This window comes from Felis catus, chromosome F2, assembly GCF_018350175.1.
Source record: "Felis catus isolate Fca126 chromosome F2, F.catus_Fca126_mat1.0, whole genome shotgun sequence".
Classification (NCBI taxonomy): domain Eukaryota; kingdom Metazoa; phylum Chordata; class Mammalia; order Carnivora; family Felidae; genus Felis; species Felis catus.
The window spans coordinates 8209729-8225095 of NC_058385.1; the positions used below are offsets into that span (position 1 = coordinate 8209729).

Below are 15367 nucleotides of genomic sequence, written 5' to 3' on the forward strand. Positions count from 1 at the left end.
GATACTTTCATTTTTTAAAATCACATTTTTCTTCCATTTTTTAATACTTTCGTGAGTTTTTTTAATAATTTATAATTTCTTCAGAAATATCCATTCATTAAAGAAGATGTGGTATATTTACAATGGAATACTAGTGATCAAAAAGAATGAAATCTTGCCATTTGCAACAATGTGGATGGAACTAGAATGCATTATGCTAAGCGAAATAAGTCAGGAAAAGACATATCAAATGATTTCAACATTTGTGGTATTTAAGGAACAAAATAGACGAGCATAGGGGAAGGGAAAGAAAAATAAGACGAAAACAGAGAGGGAGGCAAACCATAAGAGACTCTTAAATACAGAGAACAAACGGGGGGGCGTGGCGGGGAGGGTTGGCGGGGTGGGGAAAATGGGTGATGGGCATTGAGGAGGGCACTTGGGATGAGTGCTGGGTTTTTAACGTAAGTGATGAATCACTAAATTCTACTCCTGAAACCATTTTAACACTATATGTTAACTAACTTAGATTTAAATAAAATTTAAAAAGAAGAAAAAATATCTTCACTTAGATTTTGGTCTATTGATATAAACTTAGTACATTAACTTCCGATATTTCCTTTCATTGACTTTTTTTTTAATGGTTTCTGTCATAAAATGATTGAAAAACTAGCATAAAACATGTTTTGTGGACAGCTCACTCATTTTCCAAATGTTATTATCTTATCTCAGGCTGCCCGACGAATTCTGGAGGCCGTAGCAGAGGGATGTAAGAGACAACAGGAAGTGCTCCCCAAGTCCTCATGTACCCCAGATCACGGCCTAACCAGGCAGAGGAAAGACGTCGGCCAGGCCAGTGCTTCCCAGACCTCAGACAGTTGTCTGTTACCCTCGTAATGTCACCACACCTGTTGTCAATGTGTAGCAGCAGTTCTTTTTTTAACTCAGCTAATTTTTAAAACTTAAAATGTATTTGAGGGGCGCCTGGGTGGCTCAGTCGGTTAAGCGTCTGACTTCGGCTCAGGTCCTGATCTCGTGGTCTGTGAGTTCGAGCCCCGCGTCGGGCTCTGTGCTGACGGCTCGGAGCCTGGACCCTGTGTCCCCGCCTCTCTCTTCCCCTGCCCCGCTCATGCTCTGTCCTGCTCTCTCTCAAAAGTAAATAAATGTTAAAAAAAAAAATGTATTTGAAAAGCAATTTCAAATACGGCAAAAATGAAAACTCACTATCCCTTTTAGTATTTGTATACTAATATAATAATAGAAAGGATGTTCATCCATTTAACTACCTAAAACAATGCTAGATACCATGCTTTGAGAAACAGTGGAATGGATGGGGAATGGTAAAGAAGATAAAGACCCACATCGTCCCCTCAAGGAACCAAGAAGCGTGACACAGCGTCCCATGTACCATGAAAAGGCTGCCCTTCGAACATCATGGTAAGTTATCACAGGAGGAGATACAGGAGTAGGATTTTTCCAGGTTAACAACTTGGGACAAGACATTCCAAGAAAGGAAACAGCATTTAGAAGGCACAAAGGCAAAAGCATGCCATCTGCTTAGACATCAGTAAATGTCAAACTCCTGGTGAAGCTGAAGAGTCCTGTGCCTGCAACCTGAACACAGTGCTGGCTTTTTTAAATTCTTTTTTTAGTGTTCATTATTTTTGAGAGAGAGAGGAGAGAGAGAGAGAGAGAGAAAGAAAGAAAGAAAGAAAGAAAGAAAGAAAGAAAGAAAGAAAGAAAGAAAGAAAGAAAGAAAGAAAGAAAGAGAAAGAAAGAAAGAGAACAAGCAGGGGAGGGGCAGAAAGAGGGAGACACAGAATCCGAAGCAGGCTCCGGTCTCTGAGCTGCCAGCCCAGAGCCTGACGCGGGGCTCGAACTCACAAACCGTGAGATCACGACCTGAGCCAGAGTCGGACGCTTAACCCACTGAGCCAGCCGGGCACCCCAAGTGCTAGCTTTTTTAAATCAACACATTAAATAAAATCTACTGGAGGGTTTGCTAGCTGCTGCCAAGTAGTGAGCCCTGTAAACGGTGTTTCAAGAAAGGTGCAACAACTAGAATGTTCCATGAAACCGTGACTGCTACGAGCTTGTTTCGTTTTCTGTTTGCCATGCACATTCACACACTGCCTGAATTCCACCCCTGATCCCTGTGGGGCCACAGACCGCAGCTGAAGATTTCCCTTGGAGGGATCTCTCGGACTCAGGAATTAGCCTGCCTGGGAAGCAAGAGGCGTGGAAGGAGGCTCTCGTCCACATCAGTGATGTGTGTGTGGCACTGAGGACCAAAGGCAGAGGCAGATCTGAGAGAGGTTTAGGAGGTAGATAGAGCTCGGATGAGAGACGCAAATTAGTGTCAGCCCGGTGGGCAATTCCTTACTTTTCCTGGGAGACATTCTGTTCCTGGAGACCTCGTAGGATAAAACTCTCCTTTCTGCAAGAGCGGAGTGGGTTACTTCTCCAGCTTTGAATGGGGAAGGCATTCTGTAATTAAGCAAGACACCTCTTGGAAATCCTGAAGAGTATTAATGGGAATCCTCCAGATCAACACTGTCCAATGGAAATGTAATAGGAGAAGGGGTACCTGGGTGGCTCAGTTGGTTAAGTGTCCGGCTTCAGCTCAGGTCATGATCTCACAGTTTGTGGGTTCAAGCCCCGCATCGGGCTCTGTGCTGACAGCTCGGACCCTGGATCCTGCTTCGGATTCTGTCTCCCTTTCTCTCTTCCCCTCCCCCACCAGTGCGCGCGCGCTCTCTCTCTCTCTCTCTCTCTCTCTCTCTCTCTCTCTCTCTTTCGAAAATAAATAAATTTAAAAAAAAAATTTTTAGAAATATAAGCAACAAACGTAATTTTACATTCTCTAGTAGCCACATTTAAAGGTAGAAATAAACAACAGGTGAAACTAATTTTGAAAATATTGTTTTAACATATAAATGATATAAATCCATATTAATAAGATATTTTACTTTCTCTTACTAAGTTTTCAGTATCCAGTGTGGTTTTTTTCATTTTAATTTAGAGAGAGAGAGAGAGAGATCATGAGAAGGAGAGAGGGGCAGAGGGAGAGAGAGAAAGAATCCCAAGCAGACTCCACACTCGGCACCTAGTCCCACAAAAGGCTCGATGCCATGACCCTGGGACATGACCTGAGCCAAAATCGAGGGTTGGTCGCTCAACTGAATGAGCCACACAGGCACCCCCTGGTTAAAATACTGTAAGTACTTTAAGCTTACAGTACATCTCATTGGTACCAGCTACACTTCATGTATTCGGTACCTACAGGGGGCTGGGCACTGATGGCTTCCGTTCAGATAGTGCAGATCTAAATTTCTGGAGAATGAAAAAGAACACTTTCATTCTGAGGCTTTGGTATCTTGTAATGAAATCTCAGGTGCTTAGGAATTCAGATTTCATCCTTAGCTGATAGGGAGACATAGTCATTGAAGCTGGAAAAAATTACCAGATTGGCATTTTATAACCCAGGATGAAATACTGCACCAGCCTTCCTCCTTCCAACTGGAAAGGTGAGATTCTTTTGCAGTATTTCAAATAAAAGCTTAGGAAGTCCTAAATTAGGGACTGATTAATCATGATCTCAAATGAAGTATAATCAGGATTTTTTTAACCCTTGAAATAATCGGCAATAATAAGCTGAGATTACAAATAGTAAACCTATATGCTGAAAGTTTTTGTTATAACTGTTACAGTGACTTGTTGTGTCTGAGCCTAGACTAGCTATGGATCTTGGATGAATTTGCTTTAATTCTTTTAGGCCTGACGGCCTCGCTCTGGGCATTGATGAAGGACTCAGACTCCACAAGAACTCTGGGGAATTTGCCATTCTGGGGAATCCGTTCTCAACCTGCCCCACGACGAGGGACGGGAGAAGCGTTTTACTTTCTTTAAGACATGTGCTCCCTTTATTCAAATTCATTTTCTTTAAATGACATTTCTAGTAAATAAATAGAAAAAAAAATGCATCTAAACGTTAATTTCCCGTGAGGAAATGCAAATCGCATACAAACACAAGAAATATACTTTTCCCTAACCACTCATTAAACAAATAAGTATGCCAGGCACTGCTAGACTTTGGGAGTTCACAATACCAGTTGAAACAATCCTTAAATACCAGGTTATATCTCTTCAGTTAGCAATTTAAAAGTAGTAGCATTCAATGATAGCTTGTTACGATAAATAATTCACTCATTCACTAGCTGTTCGTTATCGCCTTTTGGAAAAGCAACGGAATGGGATCCGAGATGGCCCAGAGTTCTTTAACACTCGCTGCCAACCCAAGCCTGTGGCTATGACTTCAGGATTTAAGTTCCAACAGGTACCTTTAGTTCCAAATATGCAGTTTCTTGTCTTGTGGCCCCGGGGCCTACCAGCTTATCCCTGGATTCTGCTGCCCCTCCTGGGCCTTCCACACAGTTGGACTGGCCTCACGGTTGCTTGTTTCCATGTTGCCTCTATACATGGCCTTGATCCATCCTGACCTCTTCATCTTTAGCCCTCAGTCCAGTCTGGATATACTCCCTCTGTCATTTATCTGACTCCTGAGGATCTGCCCTGCGGAAATCCTTGAGCGAGGGGAAAAATAGGCATATATCCATGAAGATATTCATTACATCCATGAAGATACTCGTTATATCCATGAAGATACTCGTTATATTTATGAAGATATTTGTTATATCCATGAAGATATTCGTTATATTTATGAAGATATTCGTTATATCCATGAAGATATTCGTTATATTTATGAAGATATTCGTTATATCCATGAAGATATTCGTTATATCCATGAAGATATTCATTATATTTATGAAGATATTCGTTATATCCATGAAGATATTCGTTATATTTATGAAGATATTCGTTATATCCATGAAGATATTTGTTATATCCATGAAGATACTCATTATATCCATGAAGATATTCATTTTATCCATGAAGATATTCATTATATTTATGAAGATATTCGTTATATCCATGAAGATATTCGTTATATCCATGAAGATATTCGTTATATCCATGAAGATATTTGTTATATCCATGAAGATACTCATTATATCCATGAAGATATTCGTTATATCCATGAAGATATTCGTTATATACATGAAGATATTCATGACATATAGGGAAAAATTTGAAAACAACTCAAATATTCCCTAAAGAAGACTGGCTGTTTACATTGTGACTATTAAGACGATGAAAACACATAAATCCGCTCTTTCAAAATGTGTATAGCTCAAAGGACTCTCTCCAATGTTCTCCAACACCAAATAGTGCACTTTGAGGCCCCCATCTTAGGTCTTGCTACCCTTCTCCATTGGTCAGAGTGGAGCCTGGGATTCCTGTCCGCTCAGCCTCGCAGGGGCCAACGCATCTAGGTTGTCCTGCTCTGTTCTGGCTTAACCTCAGGACAAACTCTGGAGAACTGAGAGTGGGCTGTAAAGGTATTTCAAGTTCTACCCTTTGCAATCACGGCGCACATGGGCTGTTTCTTCTTGTCTCTGTGCCCCACCACGTGGACTCACTGCATGAATTTACTTATGCCCACAAAATTAATACCCATGCTAGAAAAAACAGTGTTCCCTGGAATGGTCCCAGCCCTTCTCCTGGAGAAAAATGTAAACCACAGTTTGAAGCGATAATGGCACGGCTCACTTCCCCAAAACTGAATGGTACCAAAAGAGTTTTTAATATTTTAAACTTTCTCCTCAGATTCTAGTGACAGCCTCACCATTTGTTACCAGGATTCTCTCTAGAGAGAAATGGTTTCTAGGTGCATTTTACCAGATAACTATATGTTGAGGCACCATCTGTCTTGAGATTTTATACCGTGGCATGTGAAGATAAAACAGGCAAACAGTGTAGCACGTAAAGAGACATAGGCAAGATGCATAAAAAGCTGCAGGGGAGGGTACGAGAGTTAGATCTCTGCCCTGTCATCAGATAATCATTAGTGCTTCTTAGTAACACCAATAGTGAGACATGAAAATCTGGCGTGCGCCTTCATAATTACTTCTCCTTGGAATTTTGTAGCGCCTTCCTTTTTAAAAATTTATCCATTTTGAGAGAGAGAAAAGGAGAGACAGAAACCCAAGCAGGCTCCTTCCATGCTGTCAGCACAGAGCCCAACATGGGGCTCAATCTCCCAAACTGTGAGATCATGACCTGAGCCAAAATCAAGAGTCGGGCGCTCAACCGAATGAGCCACCCGGGTGACCCTGCAGTAGTAACTTCTAAAATCTTTACCGATGGACAACCTGAAGATGTCTTTAATGTACAGTTGCTAACTAGGAAGCAGCCTCTAAGACAGCCTCCCAGTGACCCCTGCCTTGTGTAAGTCCCCTCCCCTTTAGTGTGGAGGGGAGAAACAAATAGAATTTGGCAGAAGTGAAAGAATCCGATTCTAAGATTAGGTTACGAAAAGACTGTAGCTTCCATTTGGGCACTGTTTTTCACTCTTGGAGTTTTCTCACCCTGAGAGAAACCAGCTGCCCTGTTGAGAGGCCCTTGTGGCAAGCCACTGAGGCCTGCCACCAAGTACGTGAGTGAGCTTAGAAGCACATCCCTTCCCAGCAGAGCCTTCAGATGAGACCACAGCCATAGCCAGTGGCTCACCTGCAATGGAGTCTCAGGAGACACCTTGAATCAGAGACAGTCAGCTAAGCTACACTCGGACTCCTGACCCATGGAAACTATAAGGTAAACATGTATATGGTTTTAACCTGCTGAGTTTGGGGATAATTAATTACATGGCAGTAGATACTAACACAGTAACCGAGCCATGAAGGTTACTACAGCCATTTGGTTGACCAAAAATGTTTTGACTTCTTATTCATAACTTATAAGCAAGAATCTCAAATTTCTACATAATTGGTGAATCATCTCCTCCCTACTGATTCTCACTGATGGTATCCTAGTCTAGGCCACCATCATCTCCAGCATCAATTTCTACCGGGGCCTCCTAACTGTTGTTTCTGACTCCAAGGGTGTTCCCTATCCATCTGTCTTCTAACTCTGCAGCAAGCAAAGCTCTCTAAATTCCAAATCTGGTCGTGTCTCTCCCAACTTGAAACTCTTCAATGGCTACTCCATCCTTCTCTGTGCCCAAAAGAAAACCCTGAGTATCATCCCTGAACCCACCCTCATGTGGCCCCCATAATAATGCTCAAACGCCTTCCCACGGCCTAGCCGCCAGCCCAGCCCACTTCTGCTTCTCTCCCAGTCACACCACGCCCTCTCCACTCATCCCACCATCCAGCCCGGACCCTGCTGTTCAGTTCCAGCTTCTGCAAAGCCCTTCCCTCAGCTAGGACATTTCCCCAACACAGCGTGGTCATCTGACTAAATCCAATTCAGCCTAGCTCTCTGAGATCAGAGACTTTGTCACTCTCTCACCTCCCAGTCCCCTCTTGCCACCCCGTGTGGACCAGTCCCTTCCCTGAGTTCCTGTGACTGTCTGCCCTGAGCACCCGCAGACCCCTCACACTGTCCTTCGGCAGAGTCTGGACCACTTCTTTGAGTTGAAGCATTGAGCTGAGAACCGCTGCTAAAATGTAAAGAGCCCTTTATTTATTTTGAATATTTTTTTAAGTTCACTTATTTATTTTGAGAGAGACAGAGACAGCATGAGTGGGGGAGGGGCAGAGAGCGAGGGAGACAGAGAATCCCAAGCAGGCTCCGCACTGTCAGCATGGAGCCCTCCACAGGGCCCAAACCCACAAAACCACAAGATCATGACCTGAACCGAAACCAAGAGTTGGATGCTTAAGTGGCTGAGCCACCCAGGCTGCCCCAAAACCCTTTATTAATTCACAGCCTTCCGTGTCCTTAGCTGGAATAGTTAGGTTGTCGTTGTCCTTTTACTTTCGTAGGAAGATGGCAAATCGTTCTTCTTACAAGTTACTTCATTCAATATATGGCAAGGATTTGTAGCATCATCTGATCTTTCCATTTATAGAAATTGAGATTGACCCGTAATCACATGATCAGTTAGTTTCAAAATCAAGAGCACCTACAATTCTCGAATCTCTGACTTCTGCCCCAAGTACTGATGGACACTTCCTGTCTCTACTCATGCTCACAAATCCACTGACTTCTCCTTTCTGCCTACGAGAAAGGCACCTCCCAGCCAGCATTACAAAATACTACATATTCCCCAAATATCTTGACCAGGGAGGTCTTTACATAAACATTTTCACCATATCTGAAAAACTCATACCCAGCAAGACTCTGAGTGGTAAACTCACTTTTCCTGTTCTATAGATGAAAACAATAATAAATAATTAGAGATTTTTGCATCCCCATGTGCCAATTTTGTATATTAAGTAGACATTACAGGTATTTCAGATATTAAAGTGCCAATTTTGAGTTTTCTTTCTAGCCTAGTTCTGTCCAACTTTTTACTGTTGTATATAAAAGGAGAGTTTTAAAGATCAAATTTTATTATTTACTGCTTTTTTTCAAGTTCATTTATTTTGAGAGAGACAGAGACAGCACAAGTGGGGGAGGGGCAGAGAGAGAGAGAGAGAGAGAGAGAGAGAGAGAGAGAGAATCCAAAGCAGACTCCACGCTGTCAGCACAAAACCCAACGTGGGGCCTGAACCCACAAAACCGTGAGATCATGATCTGAGCAGAAATCGAGTCAGGCGCTTAACTGACTGAGCCATCCAGGCACTATTATTTACTGCTTTTTAAATGATTATAAAATTGACATTAAACTTTTTAAGTTTAATCCTTTTTCAAATTTTTTTAGTTTTTGAATTTGGAAGGCTGCAGTGTGATGAGTTGGTTTTTTTAAAAATTTTTGATGTTTATTTCTTTTTGAGAGAGAGCGAGAGACAGAGTGCAAGCAGGGGAGGGACAAAGAGCAAGGGAGACAGAATCTGAAGCAGGCTCCAGGCTCTGAGGTGTTGGCACAGAGCCCGACATGGGGCTCGAACTCACGAACTGGGACATCATGACCCGAACTAAAGTCGGATGCTTAAACAACTGAGCCACTCAGGCACCCCCCGACAAGTTTTTAAAAATGCTTCTCTCTCACCCACGTTAGTGAGCCATAAATCATTCAAAAACTCTGTGATCCAAACTAAATATTCAGGCACTTGGAAGAAAACAAAACCTATAAAGCAATCCATATCCTTCCAGAGAATATAGCAACAACCGTATATTGTAGCAAATCAGACCTGTGTGTAATACTTTCATAGATCAGCGTGTCCTTCTAAATAGCTGGCTACCTCGGCTGGTCTGCCTGACGTCCCAGGATGATGTTTGGCAGCTGTGATCATCCCTGTCTTGCTCATGAGCAGAGATCAAGAGAGAGTTTCAATGAATCCATGGCCTGCCCCTACCTACCATTGCAGAGCCCAGGCCAAGAGTACCAGTGGATGTCCGCTGTGTGCCTTTTGGCGTTGGTGATATGTGGTGTCTCTAGAGCTCAGGGCCTAGGTTCTAAGAGCAGATTTGTTATTGAGAACAGGAGCCATAATGCGAGTCTTTTAAAACCAGATCCAATACTCAATTATCAGAGTCACATCATAGTCAGGGAGCAAGACTCTCGAGTCAGCACTTGAATCCCAAAAGGGTAAGTTGAACTTGGGGTATCTTAATTTAAGCCCTGACTTAATATTCCCTGAATTGCCTTATGAAGTATAATCCACATTACCTTGTGTTACTAAGCCATGCACTATCACAGAGGATATTATTCATGGTTACCAACCTACCAGTCATTCCTAAAGGATCCCGAATTTCCCTGCCACAGAATTTGGGTACCTGGACCCTAACCTCTACTCTAAGGGTGGTTCCGAGAGTAGCCAACGCAATTCAGTATAGTCACATCTGTCCTGTCACAGCAATTGGATCGGAAGTGGACACATGGTGTAAGTCACCTCAATCAGCAGGAAGGTCAGACTCTAAAGTAAGAAAGTTACTACTCTTTTTATAGGGATACTTTTTATGTCTTAATGATTTCCTATTCTTCCTCTCTCATGAGGCTCATCCTTCTCCTCTGCCACTATTTCCTGCCCTAAAGTCTATGTGCCTCCTCCCCAGGTTTGGGAGACCTTTCTCTCCACATGAAAAAGCAAAGAAAGATGGTTTATTTTTATTTATTTTTATTCTTTTAAATGTTTATTTATTTTTAAAGGTTTTTTAATTTATTTATTTGAGAGAGACAGAAACAGCTCAAGTGGCGAAGGGGCAGAGAGAGAGGACAGAGAGAGTCCCTAGCAGGCTCTGCACTGTCACAGAGCCCAACACGGGCCTTGAACCCATGAAACTGTGAGATCATGACCTGAGTTGAAACCAAGACTTGGACCCTTACCTGACTGAGCCACCGAGGCACCCCATAAATGTTGGTTTAGTTATTTATTTTTGACAGAGAGAGTGTGCATACACACGAGAAGGGGGGGGGAGGAGCAGAGAGAAAGAGAAAATCCCAAGCAGGGTTTGCACGGTTAGCACGGAGCCCAATGCGGGGCTCACACTCACAAACTGTGAGATCATGACCTGAGCCAAAATCGAGAGTCAGATGCTCAATCCACGGAGCCACCCAGGCGCACCTGATGTTTTATTTTCAAAATGAAGAAGAGGAAGAAAAAGAAGAAAGGAAACAAATGGAAGTGTAGCATATGGATCATGTCTAACTCATATACACAGTTCTTGGTGCTTGATCTCTCCATCGAAATACAAAATACTGTACGATTCCACTCCTGAACAGTCAAATTCATAGAGACAGGAAGTAGAATGGTGGTCAGTAGGGGCTAGGGGAAGGGAGGAATGGAGAGTTATTGTTTAATGGGTGCGGTATTTATGATGGAGATGATGAAAACGTTCTGGAGATGGACAGTGGTGTTGATTGCACAACAATTTGAATGTGCTTAATGAACTGCACATTTTAAATGGTAAGTTTTATGTATATTTTACCACAGTAAGAAATGAAAAAAATATATACATATAGTATACACCAATATGTAATATTTATTACATAATTGTGTATATATCAATATGTAGTACTTATTCCGTAACTTACATAATTATAATTTTTCATGTAACTTTATCTACCTCACTTCCTCATTAGCTATCTGACAGCCCAGCCCTCCATCATTACAGGGAGCAGACTCGAGAAAATGGATGACATCAGCACAAGTTATCATCAGGGCTGGGAAACAGCTCCACAGAGCCAACCTCTTCTGTGGTCAACGAAATAATGCAGTGCTCACCATGGGCAGAGACTGCTCTAAAACCTCGGTGTATATTAACTCATTAATACATAACAAGAACTCCAAAAGAGGGGCGCCTGGGTGGCTTAGTCGGTTAAGCGTCTGACTCTTGATTTCGGCTCAAGTCACGATCTCAGGGTTGTGGTATTGAGCTTTGCCTCAGGCTTGCGTTGAGCGCAGAGCCTACTTAAGATTCTCTCCCCCTCCTCTATCTCTCTGCCCCTCCTTGGCTCTCTCTCTAAAATTAAAAAAAAAAAAAATCTTCTAAAAAACAAAAAAGAACTCTATGAGATGGTATTTTGCTCATTTTGCAGATGAAAAAACTAAAGTACTGGAAGACTAAGTTTCTTGTTCAAGTTCACACAACTAGTAAATGAGGTAGCTGGTATTCGAACCCAGGTACCGTCTCCAGAATTCTCGTACTCTTTTGCCCAAATGAGACTTACCAAACCAGGGGTCCCTCTATGCCCCAAACCTATAAGGATACAGAGATGAGTCTAGAAATGGACCCTCTTTCTCTGTGCCTTGGTTTCTCCATCTGAAAAACAGAGGTAATAATGACACCTATTTCATAGAGTGGTCATGAAGATTACATGAGTTCATGTACATGACTTTGTAAAGTGCTCTGTGTGTCTGGCTTGTAGTAAAGACTAGTATTCGTCATTGCTCTTAAGGAAAAATTAGGAATCAAAGATGGTTGTCGTGAAAAAAAACTCTCAACAAACCAGATATACAAGGAGCGTAGCTCAACATAATAAAGGCCATATATGACAAGTCCACAGGTAACATCATATGCAACAGTGAAAAACTGAAAGATTTTCCTGTAAGATCAAGGACACAAGGACACCCAGTCTTGACACCTTTATTCAACATAGTACTGGTAATCCAGGCAGAGCAATTAGACAAGAGGAAGAAATAAGAGGCCTCCGAATCAGAAAGGGAGAAATGAAACTGTCTCTATTTGCAGATATCATGGTATCGTATATAGAAAACCCCAAAGACTCTATCAAAAACCTGTTAGAACTGATAAATTCGTAAAGTTGCAAGATAAAAAACCAATATGCAAAAACAGTTGGATTTCTATACACCAATAACGAACTATCAGAAAGAGAAACCAAGAAAACACTTTTATTTATCATTGCACCAAAAAGAATAAAATACCTAGGAATAAATTAAGCAAGGAGGTAAAACACCTGTACACTGACAACTATAAGACCTTGATGAAAGAAAATGAAGACACAAAAAAAATGGAAAGATACCTATACTCATGGATTGGAAGAATTAATACTGTTAAAATGTCCATGTTTTTCAAAACAATGTACAGATTGGATACAATCCCTATCAAGATTTCAATGGAATTTTTCACAGAAATAGAACAAATAATCCTAAAATTTTTATGGAACCACAAAAGACCCTGGATAGCCAAAGAAATCTTGAAAACGAAGAACAAAGCTGGAGACATCATAGTCGGTGATTTCAAACTATATTACAAAGCCATAGTAGTCAAAACTGTATGGTATTGTCATAAAAACAGATACCTAGATTAATGGAACAGTGTAAGAGCCCAGAAATAAACCCACACATATGTGGCCAATTAACTTATGACAAAGGAGCCAAAAATATGTAATGGGAGAAGGGCAGTCTTTTCAATCAATGGGAAAGCTTGATTGGGAAACCTTGATAACCACATGCAAAAAAAAAAAAAAAAAAAAAAAAGAAACTAGGCCACTTTCTTATACCATACACAAAAATCAACTCAAAATGGATTAAAGACTTAAACATAAGGCCTGAAAACATAAAACCAGATGCAAACTTATAGGGGTAAGCTCCTTGACAGGTCTTGGCAATGACTTTTTGGATCTCAGATCAAAATCAAAAATAAGTGGGACTACAACAAACGAAAAAGCTTCTGCACAGCAAGGGAAACCAACAAAATGGAAAGGCAGCCTGCAGAATGGGAGAAAATATTTGCAAACCATATGTCTGGTAAGTGGTTAATATCCAAATATATAAAGAACTACAACTCAAAAATTCCAATTAAAAACTGGGCAGACAATCTGAACAGACATTATTCCAAAGACGTCCAATGGCCAGCAGGGACATGAAACTATGTCACCATCACTAATCATCAGGGAGATGCAAATTAAAACCACAATGAGATATCACCTCCCACCTGTTAGCATGGTTATTATCAAAGAGTCCAGAAATAACAAGTGTTGGTGAGCATTTGGAGTAAAGGGAACACTTGGGCACCATTGGTGGAAATGTAAATTGGTGCAACCACTCTGGGAAATGATATGGACGTTCCTCAGAAACGTTGGAATAGAACTAACATATGATCCAGCAATTCTACTTCTGGGTATTTATCTGAAGGAAACTAGATCACTATATCAAAAAGATATCTGCACCCTCATGTTCATTGCAGTGTTATTCACAGTAACCAAGATATGCAAACAATCAAAGTGTCCATCAACAGACAAATGTGAGATATATCCTAGAAGGAATCGAAATAGAAGGAAATCCTGCTATTTTTGCCAATATGCATATACCTTGAGGGCATTATGCTAAGTGAAATTAGAGAAAGACAAAACCGTATGAGCTCATTTGTGTGTGCAATCTAAAAATAAACTCATAGATGCAGAAAACTGTGCCAGAGACAGGGGGTGGGCAAAATGGGTGGAGGTGGTCAAAGGTGCAACCTTCCAGTGGTAAGATAAATAAGTCCTAGAGATATACTAATGTACAGCATGTTGACTATAATTAACAATAGCATATTGCATATTTAAAAATTGGTGAGTAAACCTTGACGGTTTTCATCACAAGAAAAAAGGTTTGTAACAGTGGTGACATGTGAATAGACTTAACGTGGTGATGGTTGTACAATATATACAAATATCAAATCGTGGGGGCGCCTGGGTGGCTCAGTCAGTTGAGCATCTGACTTCGGCTCAGGTCAAGATCTAGCGGTCTGTGGGTTCGAGCCCCGCGTCGGGCTCTATGCCGACAGCTCAGAGCCTGGAGCCCGCTTCCAGTTCTGTGTCTCCCTCTGTCTCTGACCCTCCCCTGCTCACACACTGTCTCTCTCTCTTTCTGTATCTCAAAAATAAACATTAAAAAAAAAACCCATTTTTACAAAAATCATGTTATTCACCTGAAACTAATGTAACATGTTATATTACTCATTTCTTAATTTTGAAAAAGAACAAAGTAACTAAAGGAAAAAGGTGCTAAGAGAGTAGATCTTAAAAGTTTCATCACAAGAAAAAAGGATTGTATCCGTGTAGTGATGTAGCTCATTGTAACCACAACGTGTACATCTATCAAATCATCATGTTGTACACCTAAAACGGATGCCATGTTATACATCGGTTATAGCTCAATTTAACAAAAATGTTTGTCGGAATGTTAGTAAGAAAATTTTAAGAGAGAGAGTGAGAGAGGGAGAGGACAGAGGGAGAGAAAGAGAGAGAAAAATAATCTCAAGCAGGCTCCACGCTCATCACAGAGCCCGATGTGGGGCTCGATCCCACGACCCTGGGATCATGACCTGAGCCGAAATCAAGAGCCAGACGCTCAACGACTGAACCATCCGAGCCCCCCGATGAGAGACTTTTATTTTTGTTACATAAAAACTGCCTTCTTAAGGTTTGTACATTTAAATTTTCTTCTTCTTGCAAATGAGTAAACTTAGAAGCATGAATGTTAGGGTTTTTTGTCTTCTCATTTTTAAACCCTGAACCCTCACCTTCCTGGTCATATTGTTTTAATCGTAAAGAAGCGTAGGTATTGGGCTTGAGGTCATAAGATGGCGATTTGATCCAGTTTGGGCAAGTGATTCAGTGTTTCCGACTCTTTGCTCCTCAAAATGGAAATAACAATTCCCGGTCCACAAAATAATCAGGAGGATAAGTGAAGAGATGGTAAAATCGAGTGGTTAATGGTCTTAGGGTCATTCATTCCTGTGTTGACAGCCCAGGGTCTTGCTGAAGCTCCTTTGCTTGAGAGTCTCTCATGGGCGTTGTAGGGTTTAGCACACTTATCACTGTTCCAGAAACCATGTGGTCTCAAAACATAGAACTATTTATGGGCGTTGATGAAAATGATGCTGTAGGATTGTGAAAGCACTAAGAAAATACGGGTTATTATTTCTGTTACTT

The 15367-nt window shown here is 41.4% G+C and overlaps 1 protein-coding gene across 1 annotated transcript in view; it reads left to right on the forward strand.

The window, feature by feature from the left end:
• The window catches only part of TGS1 (trimethylguanosine synthase 1), a 47976-nt gene extending 47028 nt beyond the window's left edge, over positions 1–948 (forward strand). The window contains exon 13 of the mRNA XM_045050122.1: positions 712–948. Coding sequence (XP_044906057.1) covers positions 712–876 — 165 coding nt within the window. The 3' untranslated portion in view covers positions 877–948. The remainder of the gene's footprint in view (positions 1–711) is intronic.
• Positions 949–15367: the final 14419 nt, after the last annotated feature.